Source organism: Culex pipiens, chromosome 2 (assembly GCF_016801865.2).
Source record: "Culex pipiens pallens isolate TS chromosome 2, TS_CPP_V2, whole genome shotgun sequence".
NCBI lineage: Eukaryota > Metazoa > Arthropoda > Insecta > Diptera > Culicidae > Culex > Culex pipiens.
The window spans coordinates 182055947-182078051 of NC_068938.1; the positions used below are offsets into that span (position 1 = coordinate 182055947).

General features: G+C 36.2%; 1 protein-coding gene across 2 annotated transcripts; it reads right to left on the reverse strand.

Annotated features, from left to right (window-relative positions):
- Positions 1-13265: 13265 nt before the first annotated feature.
- On the reverse strand, positions 13266-21760 carry LOC120429626 (SET domain-containing protein SmydA-8-like). Of its 2 annotated transcripts, XM_039594660.2 has the most exons (4): positions 21507-21760; positions 15509-15535; positions 14148-14901; positions 13266-14089 (listed from the first exon to the last, which is right to left on the reverse strand). In XM_039594660.2, exons 1-4 carry the CDS (start codon positions 21654-21656, stop codon positions 13305-13307), a joined length of 1716 nt encoding a protein of 571 aa, XP_039450594.1. In that variant the 5' UTR covers positions 21657-21760; the 3' UTR covers positions 13266-13304. The 2 variants fall into 2 exon arrangements, with proteins under 2 accessions (XP_039450594.1, XP_039450597.1); XM_039594663.2 differs by lacking the exon at positions 15509-15535.
- Positions 21761-22105: the final 345 nt, after the last annotated feature.

Genomic DNA, 22105 nt, shown 5'->3' on the forward strand with positions numbered 1-22105 from the left:
AATGTGTAATTTTACCACTTTTATGGTGTAATGTCAATTTTTCAGTCTAAATTGAGGTAAAATTACATCATAAAAGAGATAATATTCATCCTTCCAAAATTACAGCTTCCAAATTTACATTATTTTTTACTGTGTATGCCAATGATGATTAATATCAACATTTTCAAATATTCAATATTCTTTCTTCACAAAAACTGGAATATCTCAGCTCAGAGTTAATGAAACTTCAAAGTTGCTTAGACGAAAATCTTCAGCGGAAAATTTCCTACAAGATGCATGTATTCTCACATATGAGGAAATTTTTGTGTTCAATACCGAGGGAAAAGATTGAAAAAAAGTAAAGCAAAAACTCGTATTTTTCGACATAAAAGCTACCGGGAAAGTAAAAACAAGGTTTTTAAAGGCCAAATCGATACATTAACTTGTTCATTGGACCACAGACCATCATTTAATGGCATAGGCTATTTGAAATTTTAAAATTTTCCATTTTTTCTGAGCAGATTTTGTGAAATTGTCGAAAAAACTGACTTTTTTCAAAAAAATGCCCAGGGAACGTGGTAAACGATTTTTCCGAAAGTTTTCATGTATGAGAGAGTTGTTTCTAACATGATTTTCTATCATTTGAGAACTGAGCACATTGAATTCCTCGACTTCGTGTTTTTTTGGGACACGCTATTGTACACCTTTCGAAAAATTAACATAAATAATGTTTTTTGTTGACAAATCATCATAAATCCAGTCTCCCAACTCCAAATAGGCATCCTTGACGGATTAAAAAAAAATTTGATTGAATATAAAGTTTACTGACTACTTAGTATAAAAGTTTATATAACTCTGGAAATTCTAAATAAAACTTATCTAAACTTAATTTTGCAAACTTTTAACTCAACTAAATGTCAATATATTACCATAGAATTGCTAAATAAACAATTTTGGAGTGGGTATGACACCGTTTTGGGGGTATTTGTATCGATAGAATAGATTTTTCGTTGGAATTTCGTACCAACCCGGAATTACGTCGTAGGAAAATCCGCCGGCATCCGAACCGGTCCACGATTCAAAAGTCAACCTATGTGGAATCGGAAAGGGCATAAAATTTCCGATCTTTAGGTTTCTTTAAAACCTACGTTTTTAAATACCTGGGCAAAAAGTAAGTTTGATCCACGAGAACAAAAATTAAGAAATTCCATACATTTTTGGCAGGTTGCTCAAACGAAACCATAACAACGTTTTTGCTTAGGTATTTAAAAACGTGGGTTTTATACATGTTTCATCACAAAATGTGCATAGTGCCCAAGGGGTGTAAATACTTTTTTTACATACTGTATTTATATTTTAATTGCACAAAATTTATTTGAATTTGGTGTCTTCTGTCGATCTTGGTGACCATCCCTATTTATTTTTAATTATTTTTTTAAATGATCGAAATTCTCCCATTCAATACACATTAAATATAAAAATAAAATTCCAAAGTGCCAAATTACCACTTTTTCAAAAAAACATTTCTATAAAATTGCTAGTTTTTTGTTGTGTTGCTTAGTACAGTCTACCACGAAAAAAAATTTCCTGTCAAATTATACAATAGTATCGGTTACATAATTGTTTCAAATCATTCCTTTGTTTTAAAGTAAGCTAGAAATCAAAGTTTCATGCCACCTTCCATCGGATGAGGAAGTAAAATGTCGGTCCCGGCCTTGGTTGTTAGGCCGTTAAGTCATTCCAGGTGTAGGAGTCGTCTCCATGCCATAAGTACAAACAACACACCAAACCAAGCCTACTCCGGTGGAATCGCTGGCGGCGGTTGGACTCGCAATCCGAAGGTCGTTAGTTCAAACACTGGGGTGGAAGGTTCCTTGGAGTAGAAAGAGGTTTGGGTGCTCTCCCCAGAATAACAGAGCTACAAATGTTGTACAACACAGTAAGTAACAACTTGATTAATCACTTCTCATCATTGGATGTCTCACCGGAAGCAAGCCGAGCCCGTTTCGGCGATGTCATCAAGTGCCACAATTAACTCACCCCTCTGCCTTATAAATGTCGTGAAAATCGTCGTCTAAGTTCAGCACCCGAACGGCATGAGCCGAAGCAATTTATCACCTTGTTAACCTGCATCCCATCAATAAATTTTGGGGACCCAATCTGCTGCTGTATATTTATAGTCATCCTTCCCCCCAGCAGGTTGTGCTTTTAATGGCTTTGATTCGATGGATGTTGTGCTTACTTGAAGTAATTTAATGTTTAGATTGAGGGGAGCTTTAATGTTCAGTTTATAAATAGTTTTTTTTAAATAAACTTTTAATAACACAATTTTGCAGTGTTGCCAGTATTAACATGCTTTTTTTCTAATTTAAATTATGTGACACTTCAACCATGCTGACATCATCAGGAAAAAAGGTCCTGTTTGAGGGGATGGAAAAAATGACCCCATTTTCACCCCTCCAAAACACAGATCCATAATCGGATTTTCTTTCGAGGGCAGCCAAAAAAAACCACAACTTGGAGGAGAGCTTCGTTGAAAGAGGTAAACATCAATTTTAATCCATAGAGCTGGGGGTCTTCTTTGCGTGAAAAATAAATGGTACTACTCGGAACAGAGAGCAGCGTAAAATGGATCGCTGGGAAACAGAAGGATGAAAATCGTGGGAAAATTGTGCTCACGAGGACGGAAGTGGGTGAATATGTGTTGGGGGTAACATTTTAAGAGGGCGATTGAATCTTAAAAAATGGAAACATTTTTTTTAATGTTGTTTTTACTTTAAATTGCTCCTAAACATTTTTTTAAGATTCACATAAGAACTTTTCCCTTTTTAACTCCGATCTGTATCAAAGCGATTAAGATGATTGCTAGTTGTGCTGTGTTTGCTTGCACAACCTGATGGTTCGCCATTTCCTATACCCTGAAGTTTTCCCCACTCTAGGTAAGCACTTTCTTTTGAGGTGGGAAAATTGCTCCCCACGATAAGCATGATTTATTGAGTGAAATTTTTGCCAACCATTACTGAACGGGGTTTACTTCAGGTTGGTCGATTCAAAGGGAAGGGGGATTTATAAGCGCTGAAAGGGTTATTGCTGACAAAAGTGGTTGAAAAATTGCTGTGAATTAGTGTTAAGTGGAGACTAAGCAAATAAATGTTATGGCAGCGCAATGAGCATCGTTTCTTTTAGCTATGAACAGACATTTGCAATGGATGACTTTAAAGAAATTTTACCTATTTTTGTAGTTGAGTTGCGCTAATTATGCACAAATTAGATTTCTTGCATGTTAGACATGATTTAAAATTTTTGAAATGTTTATATTTCAAAACATTGATTGGACCAACATTTGCTTTTTTTTAATTTAAGGTAATTTTTTGTGAAACAATAAGAATTTGCTTTTCTTTGTGTGTTTTTCTCATCCACTTTTGGTTAAAGCTTCAAACTTTTGAAGCAAATGGGTAGGACATTTTATTATTCGGCTTTTACAAATGGATTTTTACGTGGACACTTTTTTTGAAATCTCAGAACCCCCTCCCTCCCCCTCGTGCCTCAAGCTAAACACAAACCAACTGCATTTCACGGCAATCTCAAAACTCTCTGAAAACTGAATGGATTTTTTTTTACAAAAATATTTTTAAATTTTTGGTTTCTTGCACATAGTTTTTTTTGCCATTCTCCACCAACTCACACAGCAGGTAACCTTCGATTTTCGTGAAACTTTGCTCCTAAGGGGGTCCTATACGTTTTTTTTTCGGAATTTTAAGAACGTCCGTTTTTTGATACCTAGTGACGAAGGGGCGGTACGACCCCTTCAATTTTTTAACATGCAAAAAAGAGGTATTTTTCAATAATTTGCAGCCTGAAACAATGATGAGATAGAAATTTGGTGTCAAAGGTACTTTTGTGTAAAATTAGACGCCCGATTTGATGGCGTGCTCAGAATTCCGAAAACCGTATTTTTCATCGAAAAAAACACCAGAAAAGTTTTCAAAATTCTCCCATCTTCCGTTACTTGACCCTGCAAAGTTAGAAAAAAAACACAAATCATTAAAATAAAAAAAAAATATTCTAAATGAAAAAATGACCCTTCTGGGTGAATGTAGATTCGAAAAGAACATTAAATTTTCCTCAAAATGACATGTTCCAAAAAAAAATTTACAGTCGAGTAACGGAAAATCGTAGAATTTTTAAAACATTTTTTAGTGTTTTTTTAGATGAAAAATACGTTTTTTTTCGGAATTCTGAGTACGCCATCAAATTGGGCGTCTAATTTTACATAAAAGTCCATCAAATTTCTATCTCATCACTGTTGCAGGCTGCAAACTATTGAAAAACGCCTATTTTTTTCGCATGTTCAAAATTGAAGGGGGTTGTACCGCCCCTCCGTAATGAGATATCAAAAAACGGACCTCGGATTCATGATCAGGGTCAAAAGTTACCCCTTAGAACAAAGTTTCACGCAAATCGAAGAGGGATCGGGGCAACTGCTGTGTGAGTTGGCGGAGAATCACCCGTCTTAGTAAAAATCCTGAAAACTGAAAAGGGTCTTACAACCCCACCGTCTCGAGATACCAAAAAATGAGCCTTGGATTCGCAATCAGGGACCAAAATTACCCATTATTTACACATTTTGTTTTATTATAAATCATAAGCGGTAACTTCAGTAAACTATTCATCTTTTTCGTTTTTACTCAAATCTTACTAAAAATTTACTTATTTAGGGGAAAGTGGGGCAAGTGTAACAAGCTAAGGAAATGCTCGTTATAATCCATTGAAAACGTTAAAAAATCTGTCGGATTTTTTTATAATCATCTTATTCCAGGTCTTGACTAAGACTTTGATAGAACAAGTTTTTAAAAAGTCCTGTTTTTAATGTAAAAAATTGGTTTTAAAAATTTTGATTTTCCGTACGTTCTACTCAACTAGTGGGGCAAGACGAACAATGCATAAAACAACATGTTAGTTTGCTAACAATTGAACTGTTATCACAGATACATCAGATTAGAATTTATTTGAAACGTTTCTTTCATTTTTAGATTAAATTATAATATTTTACTATAAATTTGAACGTTTTTCCGAAAAAAATAATTACTTAGATGATGAATTGATTTTTTTCATAATATCGCTATATTTTGCGTGGATTTTTTTTATCAACTGTTTATCAGTTTTTAAGTATTTCCCAATAAAATATGTTGTTACAGCAATTCGTATTTTTTTCCATACAAATAATCCATGTGGTACACTTGCTCCACCTGAACAAGATTTTTTAAAAGCTCTCAACAAAAATAACCAAAAGTTAAATCATACTTTATAATACGTGCAAGTCATTGATAAGGACACTACTGATCTAGGAAAAATAGCATTTTGATAAAATGAGCCTTAAAACGAACCCTGGGCCTTATTTTGTACTTTCCAAAAATTATAAGAAAACTAAGGTTTTGACAAAAACTTCATTCAATTCCTCATACTGGAATAATCAAAAGTGTAAAAATTACGGCCGTACGAGCGATTGTTCATCTTGCCCGATATGGTCGTCTTGCCCCACCTTCCCCTACACAGTTTACAGTCGCCTCTCAGGTTGTCGATCTTATCGATCTTAATATTGCTCCATCTACCGATGATTTCTTCAGCTCCTTCTAACTGCAAACTTCGATTCTCTTCATTCCTCGATATTTTCTTTTGCTCGAAGGATTTCTTCAACGACGGTCCCATGGATTCTTTTTCCTTTAAAAAATATTCCCGGTTGTCAATAATTTTACGTTCGCATGGCTTGCACAGCCAATTTTCATTGCAAAACAAAGTTTTTGATGGATGTTTGACATTTGTTTGTTTTGATTATTTTTGCATTTGTTTTTTTTTGTATTTCGAGCTTTTGTCATACTTTGATACCGTAAACTGGGGTGACTTTGATAGCCCGGGGTGACTTTGATAGGTTTTTCAAATGCCCGTTGTGGTACCTGAGTACGGCCCTGACACCAATGTCAGTGGGAGTGATTGAGTACAGCCCTGAGCGAAGAGCGGTAAGCTGTCATGTGAGGTTGAGGACAGGGTTTAGGGAAGTAAACATCAACAGAGTCAGTCTGATCTGGAGTAGCGTGGAGAGTGTTGATTAGAGCACCACACCCGTCAAATCAATATCTTAACATTTTTGAGAATTTTGAGTATGTAAGCATTAAGGGATAGCTTATTATCAAACATATATGCAAAAATGTGACTGTTACATTGGATGTATCAAAATAAGTGGACAAATCAAATTTCTATCAATGTCACCCCGGGCTATCAAAGTCACCCCAGTTTACGGTACCTCAACCTTGATTTTTTTTTTCAAAAATCACATTTTTGTTCAAAAATGTCTAAATCATTGGCAAATTTTTTGACTATATTTCTCTATGGCTCAAAAGTTGCGGGTTTTTGTCCCCTGAAATATCTCGAAATTCAAAAATTATGGATTTGGAAAATTTAGTTTTGAAAAAGGGTATTTAAAAATCAGCAAACATTGTTTATTTTTGTACCTATTTTTTTCTAAATAGTCCTCATCAATATCTACAACTTTTCCGAAGACACCAACACAAATTCCTTCATAAGTCACAGATTTTCGAATATTACCATTTTTGTATGGCCAGCTGCCAGCTGGGAGACTTGTATGGGTGAAGCAACGTCACAAAATGGCTTCTTTGGTCATAGGGAAAGACCCCACAAAGTGTGAACCGAATCAAAAATCCAAATAAAATCCATTTCTGGTTTTGGTAGAGAATTGCTCTAATGCAACTGAGACTAATGGGTGGACATTGACAACGCTTCAAATCAATTTTTCTCTAACAGCTGTGAGGCAATTTCAATTAGTTAAAGAATTTGCAATTGCTGTCATTTCCCAACAACATTTTCCGCTGTCTTCACGCAATGAATTTGTATAATTTCCATCTCGATAGAGAATAAAAACCCACTCTCCTTTCAATTGGCGTGAAGGGCAATGAAAAGCTCTTTCAAAGCGTTCTGTTTCTGTTTCGCTTTATTTTGCTCCAAAAATGCGTGAAAGAATGTTGAGCTGAGTGCAAAAGTTTCCCAACGCCCACTCGAGAGCGAGCTCCCTGTGAAGGGTGTGGTGGAAACATGTTGTGTTTATTTTACCCAAATAATAGCAGTTTTCACGCTTTGACGGCTCTCGTAAGTACCGGGGCTTTCCTCCCGTGTGCCGTTCAAAGTTGAGATGAAATTTTACTCTGCGAAAGAGTTCAATGAATGGTTGAGTGGGGGCCCTCTCCAACTTCCCAAATATTCATTATGCTTGGGATGTTGGCAGGCATCGTAAACCATGAAAGAGAGGGTGTAATTTAAAATTGTGATTTATTTTTCCTGGTTTCCATATTTACACTTTCAGGGGTTCGGTATTTGCTTGCTGTGTTTTCATTGTGCGAGAAGGATCCTTTTTCGAATGCTTCATCAGAAAGGGTGGGGAAAATATTTGATTTGTTTGGGTTAATTAAAAGATGCAGATTAAAAAAAAAAATCCGTAAAAGGTTAAATAAAAAATTGAAAATAAACTCGGCAGCTCAAATGAATAAGCTTCTCCAAAGTAGGTCATGAGATTAACATAAATTCAGTAATTTGATGGGCAGCTTGAAGCTTTGGAGCACATCCACTTACTGGAATAACATCATCACATTTGAGCTATAGACGAGGACCAACTCCGTGACCACACCGGAAAACTCATATATCGTTGTCGCCGGGGCCAGGGGGAGTCTGTACTTGGTAAAGGATGAACTCATCCCGTTAAAGTCAGTAAGCTCTCGTGTGGTCATACGTTTAACGTTGAATATGCGAGGGAGACTGAGAGTTCCGAACAAGGATTATTGCACTTTATCACTGGTTTAGCACTTCTGCAGAATGCTCGGGCCCTTGAATGGTGAAGATGATAATGACCGTGACGGGATGATATGGGGGGATTAGCTAAAACTCATCTCTCCGTGTGAATGAAGTGTGTGGCTTAGGCTGGAACAGGGAAAATAGGATTAATTTACTTCCTCCGATGGGATTTTCCCGGGTTTTGTGGAACATTAGCAGATTGCAGTAGGTGAAGCCGAATTAACTTTTGCTACAGGCTTATTATTTGTTTATTTGACCTTTAGGATGTGGATTTGGAATAGATTTATTATTATGTTTTTAGTGGTGATGCTTACAATTGTAATAAATCTTGTTCAGTTTGTAGACGGTTATGATAAAAATTGAAAATGTTCAGATTGTCTCTACAGTTTTTTTTTTAAATTAAACAACAGTTTTTTTCATTTTTTGTTAAAATGTGTTTTTTTCTAAGTCTTAATGCCGTTGCAAATATTTTTCAAAGATTATGTCCCCCCTCCCCCTTTAAAATCAGCTAATAAAATCAATACTGAAAAAAATTAAAAGTAATGATTGCAAATAACAAAAAAGGCAATTTAAAACACTTTTGGCATGTGATTTCAATTTTTATTTTTTCCCTCCTCTCAAATTTGGTCAGAAAAAACGGATTTGTTTGTGAGAATACAATTTATTCAAAAATATTTTAGATGATTATAATTATTAAGAGCGAGTTTTTCACCAATGTGTAACAGGTCGTATCGAGGTGCTCCGATTTGGATGAAACTTTCAGCGTTTGTTTGTCTATGCATGAGATGAACTCATGTCCAATATGAGCCCTCTACGACAAAGGGAAGTGGGGTAAAACGGGCTTTGAAGTTTGAGGTCGAAAAAACATTAAAAATCTTAAAATTGCTCGCATTTCCGTAAAACTTCTTCAATTCCAACTCTCTTAGATGCATTCGAAAGGTCTTTTGAAGCACTTCAAAATGTGCCATAGACATCCAGGATTGGTTTGAAATTTTCTCTTAGCTTTTGCAAATTACTGTCAAAAATTGATTTTTTTAAAACCTTAATATCTTTTTGCAACAGCGTCCAACACCCATACTCCCGTAGGTCAAAAGATAGGTAATTTCATGGACTATAAGCCTACGGAAATAACTTTTTGGCCAATCGCAGTTTTTCTCATAGTTTTTCGATTTTTCCATAACAAACTTTTTACAACGTTAGTTTTTGCCCTGTAGGCCGTCATAGCGGCACTTTTTGATCTCAATTTTGTCATATTCGGAATCCTCGGAAAATTTCATTTTAGCTAGATGTATTGGAGTTGTAAATTTGATTTGAAAAAATGCCATTTAAATTGAATTAAAATATGTTTTAACATTTTGTCGCATTAGGGGTAAAACAGATATTCGCCTACTTAATACGGGATTTGACGTATTGATCACAGGGTAGAGCGTCCAATTTCCCGTCCCGGGAAAAAAATTCCCGGGAATTCCCGGGATTTCCCGTTAAAAAATATTTCCCGTTTCCCGGGAAATTTAGAAATTTCCCGGGAATTCCCGAAATTCAAGCGGAAGTATACATTTTCTTAATATTTTTGGATCCATTTTTTTAAAAAATGCTCTAGAAAATGGAGAAACTAAATTTAATATCATGATTTATTTCTGATAATATTGGTTTCTGAAGCAACTGGACCTAGATTAATGAAAATAAACAATACGAATAGTTTACGTTTTTGTTTAACATGATTAAATTAGATGAAAATTTAATGGGTATCATTAAATATTTCAAATAGGTTTTTGCACGAAGAATTACTTCAATTCGTTCAAAAAATTTCTATTAAAAAAATATAGCACTGGCGCAACAATGGGTGTTAGAAGGTTTAACCTGAAAAAAAAAATAAAATCGAAGAGTGGTAGTGGGATGATGACAATTTATCGTATAATTTAAATCATGTTAAATTGTTTAAGAGGTGCACGAAAAATGCAAACATGTTTTGAAAACTTGCTTCAAATATTTGAAATCATTGAGTTATTTGAAGTAAAACAAACACGAGAAGTTAAATTTTTAAGGAAAAACCTAAAAGTTTAACTATTTTGATCAAGAGCTGCTGACATCAGTATAACTTGGTTTAGAGAAGTTATTTGTTATGAAAAAAATAATTTCTGAATGATTTTATTCGTTTCGACTTAATGTGTCAAAACATACTTTCTCAAACTGGTCACAGAGGCAACTTTAAAGAAATTTAAGTTTGCGGTATGGATTCATTTTACTTACTGTCCAAACACTTTGATGAAAAAATACTTTTCAATAAAAAAAACAAGAGATCATTTTTTGATTTATTGTATGATTTGAGCTTAAAAAATTAGAAAAATATACATTTTCTTGTAGTTGTATGAATTTTTACATGCAGTCAAGCTATTAGTTGATCTTTCAATTCAATTTTAGTGCAAAATATGATTCAGAACTAAGATTAGAGCAATTTTCAATAATTTTAAAATTTCCCGGGAATTCCCGGGATTTCCCGGGAAATCGGTTAAAAATTTCCCGTTTCCCGGGAAATTGGTAGCCCCGGGAAATTGGACGCTCTATCACAGGGTAAATAAGATCAATTTCTTTTTTCGAAAATGTTTTATTTAATTATTTTTGAAATCAAATTTACAACTCCAATACATCTTACTTACGTGAAATTTTCCGAGGATTCCGAATATGACAAAATTGAGACCAAAAAATGCCGCTATGACGGCCTACAGGGCAAAAACTAACGTTGTAAAATGTTTGTTATAGAAAAATCGAAAAACTATGAGAAAAACTGCGATTGGCCAAAAAGTTATTTCCGTAGGCTTATAGTCCATGAAATTACCTATCTTTTGACCTACCGGAGTATGGGTGTTGGAGGCTGTTGGAAAAAGATATTAAGGTTTAAAAAAAATCCATTTTTAACAGTTATTTGCAAAAGCTATGAGAAAAAATCAAACCAATCCTGGATGTCTATAGCACATTTTGAAGTGCTTCAAAAGACCTTTCGAATGCATCTAAGAGAATTGGAATTGAAGAAGTTTTACGGAAATGCGAGCAATTTTAGGATTTTTAATGTTTTTTCGACCTCAAACTTCAAAGCCCGTTTTACCCCACTTCCCTTTGTCGTAGAGGGCTCATATTTGGCATGAGTTCATCTCATGCATAGACAAACAAACGCTGAAAGTTTCATCCAAATCGGAGCACCTCAATACGACCTCTAGAACAAACCGAGCAATATTTACAAATATTGCCTCTTAATATAAGTTTCATTTTTTCACATTCAACCATTTGTCCTTTCGACGTTTTGTCCATTCGATCTTTTGTCCATTCGACCTTATGTCTTTCGACCTTTTGGCATTCGACCTTATGTCTTTCGACCTTTTGGCATTCGACCTTATGTCTTTCGACCTTTTGGCATTCGACCTTATGCCTCTCGACCTTTTGGTCGTTCATGCACTATTGAATACGGAACATATTCTGAGGAATTAAAAAAAAGTTTAGTCGTTGAAATATGTTTTGAAGTTCATTCGATTCGATTCGGACTTCAAAAAATATTTTAACGACCAAACTATTTTTTTGAAATAGTGAACAAAACGGTAGAGTTTCTTTGCACGTGCGACAAAAGGTCGAAAGACATAAGGTCGAATGCCAAAAGGTCGAAAGACATAAGGTCGAATGGACAAAAGGTCGAAAGTGGACAAAAGATCGAATGGACAAAACGTCGAAAGGACAAATGGTCGAATGTGAAAAAATGAAACTAATATTAATAATTATAATCATCTAAAATATTTTTGAAAAAAGTGTTGTCTCAGAAACAAGTCCGTTTTTTCTGAGAGTTAATCCATCCTTTTAGTAATGATCTTTTTTTCTTCAATAAACAGAATAAAATCCAAGCCCTTTTTTGAGAAGTTTTCCATTCCCTAAACAAATAGAAGTTCTTGTGATAATATTCTGAAATAATATTGTGAGCTATCCTATTTTTTCAAACATGAGCACTGCCCCTGATCGCATAAATGTCCCATATGAGTTTTCATCGAATTCGAGTTTTTGATGCAGTTTGGTTCAAAATCGTGTGCTCTTTCAAAAGAGCCTATAACATCCAGTACTTTGTTCTAATTGTTCAAATCCTGTTTTTTTCGCGAAAACTTAACACGTAGCCTTATGTATGGGACAAACTTCAAATGCGTTTTTCTCAGCTTGCACATTTATTCTTGATTTTTGTAATATTTTTGTGAGTTTTTACATTCTTTCATACATGAACAGTTCTATGAAAAAAAAAGTTCGATTTCTAAAATATTACAACCTATTCTTACAACAATGTTTTTGTGAATTTTTATTTCAGCAATTCCCCACGAAAACAGCATGATTCGAAAAAAAAGTTCTCCGATCGGGCTCAAAATTTTTCTGGGGGTTCCTTGGCCGATATAATTGGACCCGTATTTTTTTGTTTGGCCATTAGGGTGACCTACGCCGTGTTAGGGTGGTTCGAAAAATGGCAATTTTCGTCGATTTTTGCAAAAACCACTTTTTTAAAAAGTCATATCTCCGCGCCATTTCATCCGATTTTAGATGTCTTAGATGCAAAAGAAAGGTGATTAGTTTAACTATTTAAGAAAAATAGTAAGAAGTTTCAAAAATCTAGCTTAACATTTGAAAAGGTCGTATGAAAATTTAATATGCTGTTTTGAAGGTCTCGGGACCAAAGAGCCTATGTCTGAAAATATTTTTATCGGATTCCTCGGAAAATTCCACATAACATATCAAAAAATGGTGAAGTTATATTTTCGATACTCTGAGATACGATCTTTTGAAAATAAAAACTGAGTTTTTCGACGCGCCACGAGCAAAAATGGGAAAATGACGAAAACGGGAAAAAACGACTTTTTTCACTAAAACGGCGATAACTTAAAAAATTCAGCGATGACCTATACATGTTAAGGTACCAAAATTTTCGTAATTGAAATACGCAACTTTTGGTACCCTAACATGTATAGGTACCCTGGTACCCTAATTGGTACCCTAATTATTTCGGCCAAGGAACCTCCAGAAAAATTTTGAGCCCGATCGGAGAACTAGATAGCCCCCTCCCCCTCCCTTTTCATAAAGTCCCAAACAATCTTGGGGCAAGTTTTTATTCAGAAGACCACTAAATTTTCAAGAATATAGGAGTGAAATTAATGCAAACCGTTCAAAACACCTTTCCATAGCTGTTTTTCAATATTTAAGCAATAAGGCTCACATCGAACTTTTTTTTTAATTCGACGTTTTGTCCATTCGACCTTTTTTCCAATCGACCTTTTGACCATTCGACCTTATGTCTTTCGACCTTTTGCCATACATTATTTACACACTTTGTTAGCTACGAAAATAAACAAATATAAAATAAAATTTTCATTTTTTTGAAACCCGCGAAAATAAAACTATTTAATAAGAAACAAACGACTTTTATTCATTCACTCAAAACTACCAATCTACACAATAATTCCCTCCGCCTTTTCCGTGGCCCTCTTAATTTCCTCCAGCAGCCTGATACCCTGCTGCGTTCCCATTTCATTGGCCAGCACCTGCTTGGCCCGCATCAGACAGTGCAGCACTTCGTTGTAGTTCTTCCGCACGGCGGCATCTTCCTTGGAAACTCCCGCCTTCAGCTTCCGCTCGGTAACCTCGAGCAGTGCCGTGTGCTGCTCGTACAGGACTACCGCGGCGTACAGACTCAGCCGGAACGAGTGCGGATCCAGCGTGTCGATGATCTTCATCAGCTCGCGACAGGTACCGATCTTGTCGGCCAGGTCCCGATCGGACAGCTGAGGCGTTTGGTAGCCCTTGAGGTGACCGTACATCTGGATAAGGGAGTGCTTGAGCGCGAAGATGTGGTAGTGGTTCGGGTGCAGGAAGGTCAACAGCTTGGCGATCATGTCCTCCTTTTGCTTGATCGAGGTTTTCTGCTCGATCGCGTCGTCCATTTCTTCGCCGATCTTGGCTAGGAGGAAGTTGACCTGGTCCGCTTCTATCTGTACCGGGCACTGGTTGCACTTCCAGTCGCTAGCGTCGTTGAGCGAATCGATCGGGAGTTGGTATCCGCTGCATCCGACGCCATCTACGCCCAGACAGCGCAGAGCACTGAGGTAGGTTCCCAGTTCGGTCGGGTCCGCACAACGGGCACAGCTGCACGAGAAGTACTTGTTGGTCTTGAGGTGATCGCGACGTTGCTGCGTTCCCCAAAGGGCGTGGGTGTACGTGGTGGAGAGGTGTTCACCTGAAAGGAATGAGCTGGTTAGATCGTACACGAGTAAGTTCAAGAAGATCGAACTCACCCTTCTGAATGTCCCGTCCCGCTTTGAACGTCAGCTTCATCCCCTTGGTGCAGTCGAACGTGTAGAAGCAGTTCGGCATGCAGCAGTGCTCGAGCATGCATCCGATCGGGTACAGTCCGCAGATCTCGCGACCGTTGGTCAACGGAATCACCATCGCGTTCACCTCCAGAATGCCGCAGATCTTGTGCAGCGTCTTGGCATCGGCAACCGGCAGCACCGTCTTGCCCTGGATCTCCTCCTGCTTCTTCAGCGGTGCCAAAAAGTTCTTCAGCAGATACTGCACCGTCCGGTCGTCCGCATCCCGATAGTACTGACTACCCTTGCGTGCCTCGTAGTGACTCTCCAGCTGCATCATCTGATCGAACAACGGCCTGTTGTGGATCTGCAACGCCAGACACTTCAGCACCAGCATCGCATCGTACCGATAGTAATCAAACACCGCTTCCGGATCATCGCGGGGCTTCGGACCCCCTCCAAAGCGCAGAATCGGGCACTCGATCGCGTGCAGATTCGCGTTGACCAACCCCGGACAGTCGGGCTTGCAAACGGGCCAGTTGCACCGATCGCACCGGTACACCCCCAGCTGGCAGTCGGTAAAGCAGCCCACGCACGGGACGATCGCCGATCGCTGCTCGTACTCGTCCAGATTCCACTTGGGCCCGATGACCATCGGTGACTCGGTGAACAGGATGGTGTCCTTGGGGATGGCCTCCGTAGCCAGGAAGAAGCGACCCACTTCCTCGTTGCGGGCCAGCTGGCGATGATCGCGCGTTCGGGAGAGAAGAAGCGTTAGAGATCTTGGAAAGTGATGGACGGATCGATGGGAACGAGGAAAATGTACAGAAAAGGACTTTATAGAATAACACAATAGACAGTACAACTTGATAGGTGATCGACAATCACTGGGTGGTTTACATCGGGAAGGAGAAATTGTAACACATTTTATATACATTTGGAGTGTGAACATTTATACACAGATTGGTAATACGGAGGTGGAAAACGATTCACTGTGGAAAGACTCAACACTGGTCATTATGTAATCTTGTGGGAGTTGACGTTCACTGTGGGTGGTGCAAAACGAAGAATTTACAATTATTAGCTGTGTTATCAGAATATTGTTCAACCGATCTGATTTTTTAAGCTAATTTGAATGGAATGGAAGGATGAACGTTTTTTTTAATGTTAGTAGCTTGCAGTTTTACTGATGTTACTTGAGTCATGCTTCTCATTGAGTTAATTTTTACAAGCTTATATTGTTAGTTTTTGCTCTACGTAATGCTTAGTTAAAACGTTTAAGGAATGGGGATGAAGACATTAAACTCGATACAACGCAATAAATTGATATTCTCGTTGAATAATACCTTCGCGTTCTCAGAGTGCTGCACGATCTATTAAACATAAATATTAAAGTTTTAGTAGGTACGGACGCTTTAGCCTTAAAATTAATCAATTCTTTGTCCTGTCTTAATATTGTGTGTTTAAGTTTGCAAAAAAAAGATAGAGGCAAATAGGTTAAAACGTACGAGTGTTTTATTTGTACGAAAATTACCAATGTCGGTTGTGTTTTATTAATTGAAAGCAGTACCCATGTGAAGAAAAAATATCTAAATATTTTTGCTGATAAGTTAAGCAAAGCCAACAAGTTCAAAGCATAATTGTTCCGATTTGCTTCAGATACGATACTTTCAATGACCAACATAAATAAACTTTTAGTTTTTTTATTTATCAATTCTTCGAATATTGCAAACATTGTGACTTTGCAGTGCATCGACTTTTAATTTTCAATAGAAAGGTAGTTCGTTTTTGTTAACAATTAATACTAATATTTGAAATATTGGTTTCGAATTTTCATCATTAGTGTATTATATAAGGAAACCCGATTTTTTTCAGACTCCATTGGAAGATCTTCTGATTACCTATCCAATGATAGATCGGATGATTGATCTGGACATACTTTTCATACAAATAAGTGAGATCCGGCTTCAAAAGTACAGAAATGTCACTTAAGTGGTTTTAACTTTAAACAGGGTTGCCAGATCTTCAATATTTTGGACTCATTTGAAAGATCTTTTGATTACATATCAAATGATGTACAACATGATGCTATTTGATTGGATTTCCAGCCATTTATCCAACATTCGAATAAATGCAAAAACACATTTTCATACATAACTTTTGAACTACTCAGTGACATTATTGGTAACACACAGACAGACGGACGGACAGACAGACAAATACACAGATGCACAGACATACAGACATTTGTTCAGTTTTCGATTCTGAGTCGATAGGTTTACATGAAGGTGGGTCTAAGAGCTTTTGTGAAAATTCATATTTAGCTCTTAGCAGGATTAATGCTTCGCCTCAGAGAGGAAGGCAAAAATGCATGATTTTGTAAAAACGAGCCATTCTCCCAAAAAAGAGCAAATTTATAGCAAATTTGATTTTTGAATTTTTGATTTTGATGAAACTTTGTGTGTACCTTTATCTATGAACAAAGAAGACAATTGCATCATTAGTTCGATCATAAGGTCTCCATACAATTTTGGCAGTATCTTGACAACAGATTTCCTGAATAATTTGTTTACCATCTCTGAACATATTGTTTTCGAAAAGATCAGAAAGTTTCCTATGAATTTGCATAAGAGACATTGAGAAATTAAGTTATTCAAAAATTATACCGTATTTTCGAAAGTACTCAAATTTAATAATTTGCAATATAGATATCAAACGAAACGAAATTTCGTAGGTTTTTTACATAATTTTAGTTTTTTTGAAAAAATACTTAAATTTTCACAAACCACACTGTATCGCATTTTTTTGAAAATACTCAAGTTTTTCAAATTTGCCATGAGTATTTAACGATGCAAAATGTTTCATGCTTTTCAACTTTATAAACTTTTTTAATTTGTAATGTATAGTTTGTTGTTTTATTGGTTACTATAGCCTGTCTAATCTAATCTAATCAGACCCTAGCGCAGCCAATCTTTCGAAGGGATCCTGGAGAGTGCCTTAGGTTAGATGACGCCTAGCACTCTTCTTGACATTTATTAACATTTGTAGTGCGCCATTGCATCTGAATGCATTGAAACAACACAAGCGTTAAAGCGGCCAGGCCTACTGCGTAAAGCCGTATCGCAGAGATGACTCATAATTGGGTTGAGTTTGAGCACTGAGTGTTCGAACAACAACACAATTCTGAATCGACAGGGGAGGAAGAAGCGTGGGGACACACCACCATACGCTCCGAGATTTTGGTTTGTATTCGTTGGGAGCACCATGCTAAGAAGGTTTGGTACTCCGGGACCCTCTGGGATGGGACATTGTATTTCCACGAATGCCCTGGACACTATTTGCCGTGGTTATAGCGCCACAACTCGCTCTCTGTAACAGTATTCCTAATTCCAGTCCACGCTCACCAAGTCGACATGGCTTAGTGGTTAGCATTTTTGCTTACCAATCCAAAGTACGGGGGTTCGAACTCCGCCTCGAGCGACTTTGATTTTTCGGTCATATTCATCATTTCAAATTTATGTGTTCTTAACTTTCTCGTTGGGAGCAGATGGGCATCGAACCCAGAACCATTCGCTTATAAAGCGAACACCGTAACCAGTCAGCCACGGCCTCTCCTTTTATTGGTTACTATAGCCTGTTAGTATAAACTGTGCACCAGGTCAAGGATTTGTAAAATCCTAAAAATTTCACAGATTGCCTTATCCTTTTCGAAAATACTCAAATTTTCAAAATTTGCGATATGGGTGTTGAACGAAGCGTAATTTTGTATGCGTTTTCACTTTATTAGAGTATTTTTTTGAAAGTACTCAAATATCATAATTTGCAATATAGATATCAACCAAAACGAAATTTGGAGGACTTTTCATATTTTAATAGTTTTTTTAAATACTAATGTTTTCCCAAACTACACTGTACCGTATTTTTTTGAAAATACTCATTTTCGCCTAATATCGTATTTTTGAAAGTACTCAATTTTCATAATTTGCAATAAAGATATCAAACAAAACGATATTTTGTAGGCTATTCCTTGACCTTTTAATAGTTTTTTTTGAAAAATACTAAAGTTTTCACAAACGAGCAACTCTCTACGAAATCGGCCGATTTCGACCATTTTTATTTTTTGTATTTTTTTATTTGACTCAAACTTTGTGGGGGCCTTCCCTATGACCAAATAAGCTATTTTGCGTCATTGGTTCACCCATACAAGTCTCCATACAATTGTGGCTGCTGTCCATACAAAAATGGTATGTAAATATTCAAACAGCTGTAACTTTTGAGTGAACTTTCTGATCAATTTGGTGTCTTCGGCAAAGTTGTAGGTATTGTTGAGAATAAAATAGGTACACGGAAAAAAAATTTGCAGATTTTTTTATCAACTTTTTTTTCACTAAAACTCAATTTCCCAAAATACATATTTTTTGATTTTCGAGATTTTTTGATATGTTTTAGGGGACAAAAATCCGCAACTTTTGAGCCATAGAGAAACATGGTCAAAAAATCTGCTGCCGAGTAATGAATTTTTGAAAAAATTGTGTTTTTTGGAAAAAATCGAAGTTTTATGCAAAAACAAGTTTGACATTACTTTTTAATGCAAAATTAAATTTGCAATCGAAAAGTACTCTACAGATTTTTTGATAAAGGGCTCCGTTTTCAAGATATAGCCACCGAAAGTTTGATTTTAGCGAAATATTTGCAGTTTTTCAATTTTTAAAAATAGTGACCATGAGTGACCATTTCAAAAAATATATTTTTTGAAAAGTTCAGAAAATTTGCTATAAAATTGTCTAAGAGACATTGAAGATTGGACCTCGGGTTGCTGAGATAGAGCCGCTTTAAGAAAAAGAAACACGAAAATTGAAGTTTTCTTAATTTCACCAAAATAACCCACCATTTACTAATGACGATATCTCAGCAACTGATGGTCCGATTATCAATGTTAATACATGAAACATTCGTAAAATTTTTCGATCTTTTTGAAAAAAATATTTTGAAATTTTTTAAATCAAGACTTACATTTTAAAAGGGCCAAATATTGAATATTACGCCCATTTAAAATCTGAACTTTACAAAAAAAATATTTTTAGAAATGGTCACTCATGGTCACTATTTTTAAAAATTGAAAAACTGCAAATATTTCGCTAAAATCAAACTTTCAGTGCCTATATCTTGAAAACGGAGCCCTTTATCAAAAAATCTGTAAAGTACTTTTCGATTGCAAATTCAATTTTGCATTAAAAAGTAATGTCAAACTTGTTTTTGCATAAAACTTCGATTTTTTTTCCAAAAATCACTATTTTTTCAAAAATTCATAACTCGGCGGCAGATTTTTTGACCATGTTTCTCTATGGCTCAAAAGTTGCGGATTTTTGTCCCCTAAAACATATCAAAAAATCTCGAAAATAAAAAAATACGTATTTTGGGAAATTGAGTTTTAGTGAAAAAAATGTTGATAAAAAAATTTGCCCAAGACACCAAATTGATCAGAAAATTCACTCAAAAGTTACAGCTGTTTGAATATTTACAAACCATTTTTGTATGGACAGCTGCCAAAATTGTATGGAGACTTGTATGGGTGAACCAATGACACAAAATAGCATATTTGGTCATAGGGAAGGCCCCCACAAAGTTTGAGCCAAATCGAAAAATGCAAATGAAATCCATTTCCGGTTTTGTTAGAGAATTGCTCAAACGGTACTTTTTTCGAAAATAATCAAGTTTGTTTTTAATTTGTCATGAGTATCAAACGAAGCAAATTTTTTTATGCTTATCCACTATATAAACTTTTTTGTAAAACAAAACAAAAAATTACTGTATTTTTCGAAAATACTCAATTTTTTTCACTTTATTAGAGTTTTTTTGAAAGCTAAAATTTTCGCAAAATATCGTATTTTTCGAAAATGCCAAAATTTGCATATTGGTTATTGCAAATTGTCAAAACGAAGCAAAATTTGGCAACATTTTAACTTTTTTTTTGTTTTTTTTAATAATATTTTTTTTACAAAGTATCGTGTTTTTCGAAAATACTCAAATTTTCAAAATTCGCAACGGAAGCGAAATGTTGAATGCATTTTGACTTTATTTCGAAAAAATACATTATTTTGTGATTTTTTTGTATTTTCTAAAAAATTTCAATCAGGTGAAAATGCATACAAAGTTTTGCTTTGATTGATACCCATATCGAAAATTTTTAAAATTTTAGTATTTTCGAAAATAAAAAATAAAATGTGAAAATTTTAGTTTTTAACAAAAAAATCTTTTGAATTTAAAATTATACCAAATTTCGTTTCGTTTGAAATCCATATTGCAGTTTTAGAAAAATTGAGTACTTTCAAAAAATACGGCATTTTGTGAACAATTTTATTTTTTTACTTAACTACATGTTCGAAACATATATTCTTAGTGAAAGCACTGAACTAAGTCGATTTTAAAAATGAGTTATCGTCCATTATCGGCGATAGTATTATCGAAATAACTATAACGATAATGATACATTATCGTTATTGTCCTGACACACTGATCAAAACCTACAATTTTGCCGATTTTGTTGATAAGAAATTTCCTACTTTGATAAACATTTATCCAATGTTTTGATAACGATCTGCCAAAATTGTATGGAGATTTGTATTGCTGTAAAATGGCTTCTTTGATTTTAAAAAGTACTCACAATATTCAAGCCAAATCCCTAAAAAAAATAATTTTATTGGGAATTTTACGTTTATAGCTCTGAGCTATGTTGATGACATCAATTCAAGACAAAACCTTAAAATTTCCAATGAATTCCACTGTCTTGGCGTGAATCTAAGCCCTGTAGCACCTCCACAAAATTCTGCAAACATCGTGCAAAACACCGATCCATAATCTCGCCGTGTCTGCTTCGAATGTAAACAAACATCGGGTGCCAAAAAAACGCCGGCTTCCCTCCCACATCTGCTGTGTACCACCAGAAGCAGGTGGTACACACAACATACAGCATTCTTCAGCATTTCACGAAATCCGTTCACGCAATTCACGTGCTTGTGACACGCGCGCCGGTATGCTGAACGATTTGTTTCATTCTCACAACCACTTTTCCTCTCTTCCCTATAGGTGGTGTGAGTGTGTGTCTAGAATCTGTGTTGAAGTATTTATAGATGCATTTCGTTCATTTCACTGAAAAATTCATTCGCACTTGTGAAAATTTCTCTTTTTTTTGTGGGTAAAGAAGATTTTTTTTTGTGAAAATTCTACACAATTTTAAATTATTGAACTTTTTTTGATTTCGATTCATCTGGAAACCCCTATCAACTCCGGATAGTCCCCGAGTAGCTTTTCGGAGAGCTTACGACCGCGGCCCCGTAATTTCACCTCATAAGGCTTAGCGCACTCGTTCTTGTGCTGGCGCTTCCAGTGCTTCTTCTGGTGTTCCGGGCTGCAGTACACGACCCGCTTGCAGCCGGCACACTTCAGGCTCGCCTCAACTCCGCACAGGGCACATTTGGACGGTGCGAGACTCATTCCGGCAAACTACTTTGATTGGGTAACAGCGGACCACGTTTTTTTTACGACACACGAAACCACGGAAGCACGATCTTTAGCGGTGGGACTGCGACTGAGAACTGGGAGTGAAAATTTTACCCAATCGATTGATTGCGGGCGCACAGAAAGTGCGAAACTCTTTGAGAAGTGACTAACGCATGCGCTTTGGTTCGCGAGAGTCGAGTTCATGATCCGAGTGAATGCCAACCTAAACCGGTAGAAGATTCATGGTGGGTCATGCGACCTGTTGACACCGAGACTTGATTGTTTGTAAACAAAAGCGGTGATCATTAGCTGATGTGAGAGAATGAAAATGATTTCACGAACAGACGGAGCACAATACAGAATGGATTAATGGAGACGCGTGGCAGTTTAATGGTCTGTTGATGGAGACGTGACAGAATTTATGTCTGGACGAATTATGATGT

Bases quoted from the DNA above. Each gene is read 5' to 3' on its own strand.
- LOC120429626 (XM_039594660.2), bottom strand. From the start codon at position 21,656: ATGAGTCTCGCACCGTCCAAATGTGCCCTGTGCGGAGTTGAGGCGAGC. The intron at 15,536-21,506 runs GTGAAATTACGG...TATGTTTAATAG, and splicing joins AGTGCGCTAAGCCTTATGAG to ATCGTGCAGCACTCTGAGAA. The intron at 14,090-14,147 runs GTGAGTTCGATC...CATTCCTTTCAG, and splicing joins GGGACGGGACATTCAGAAGG to GTGAACACCTCTCCACCACG.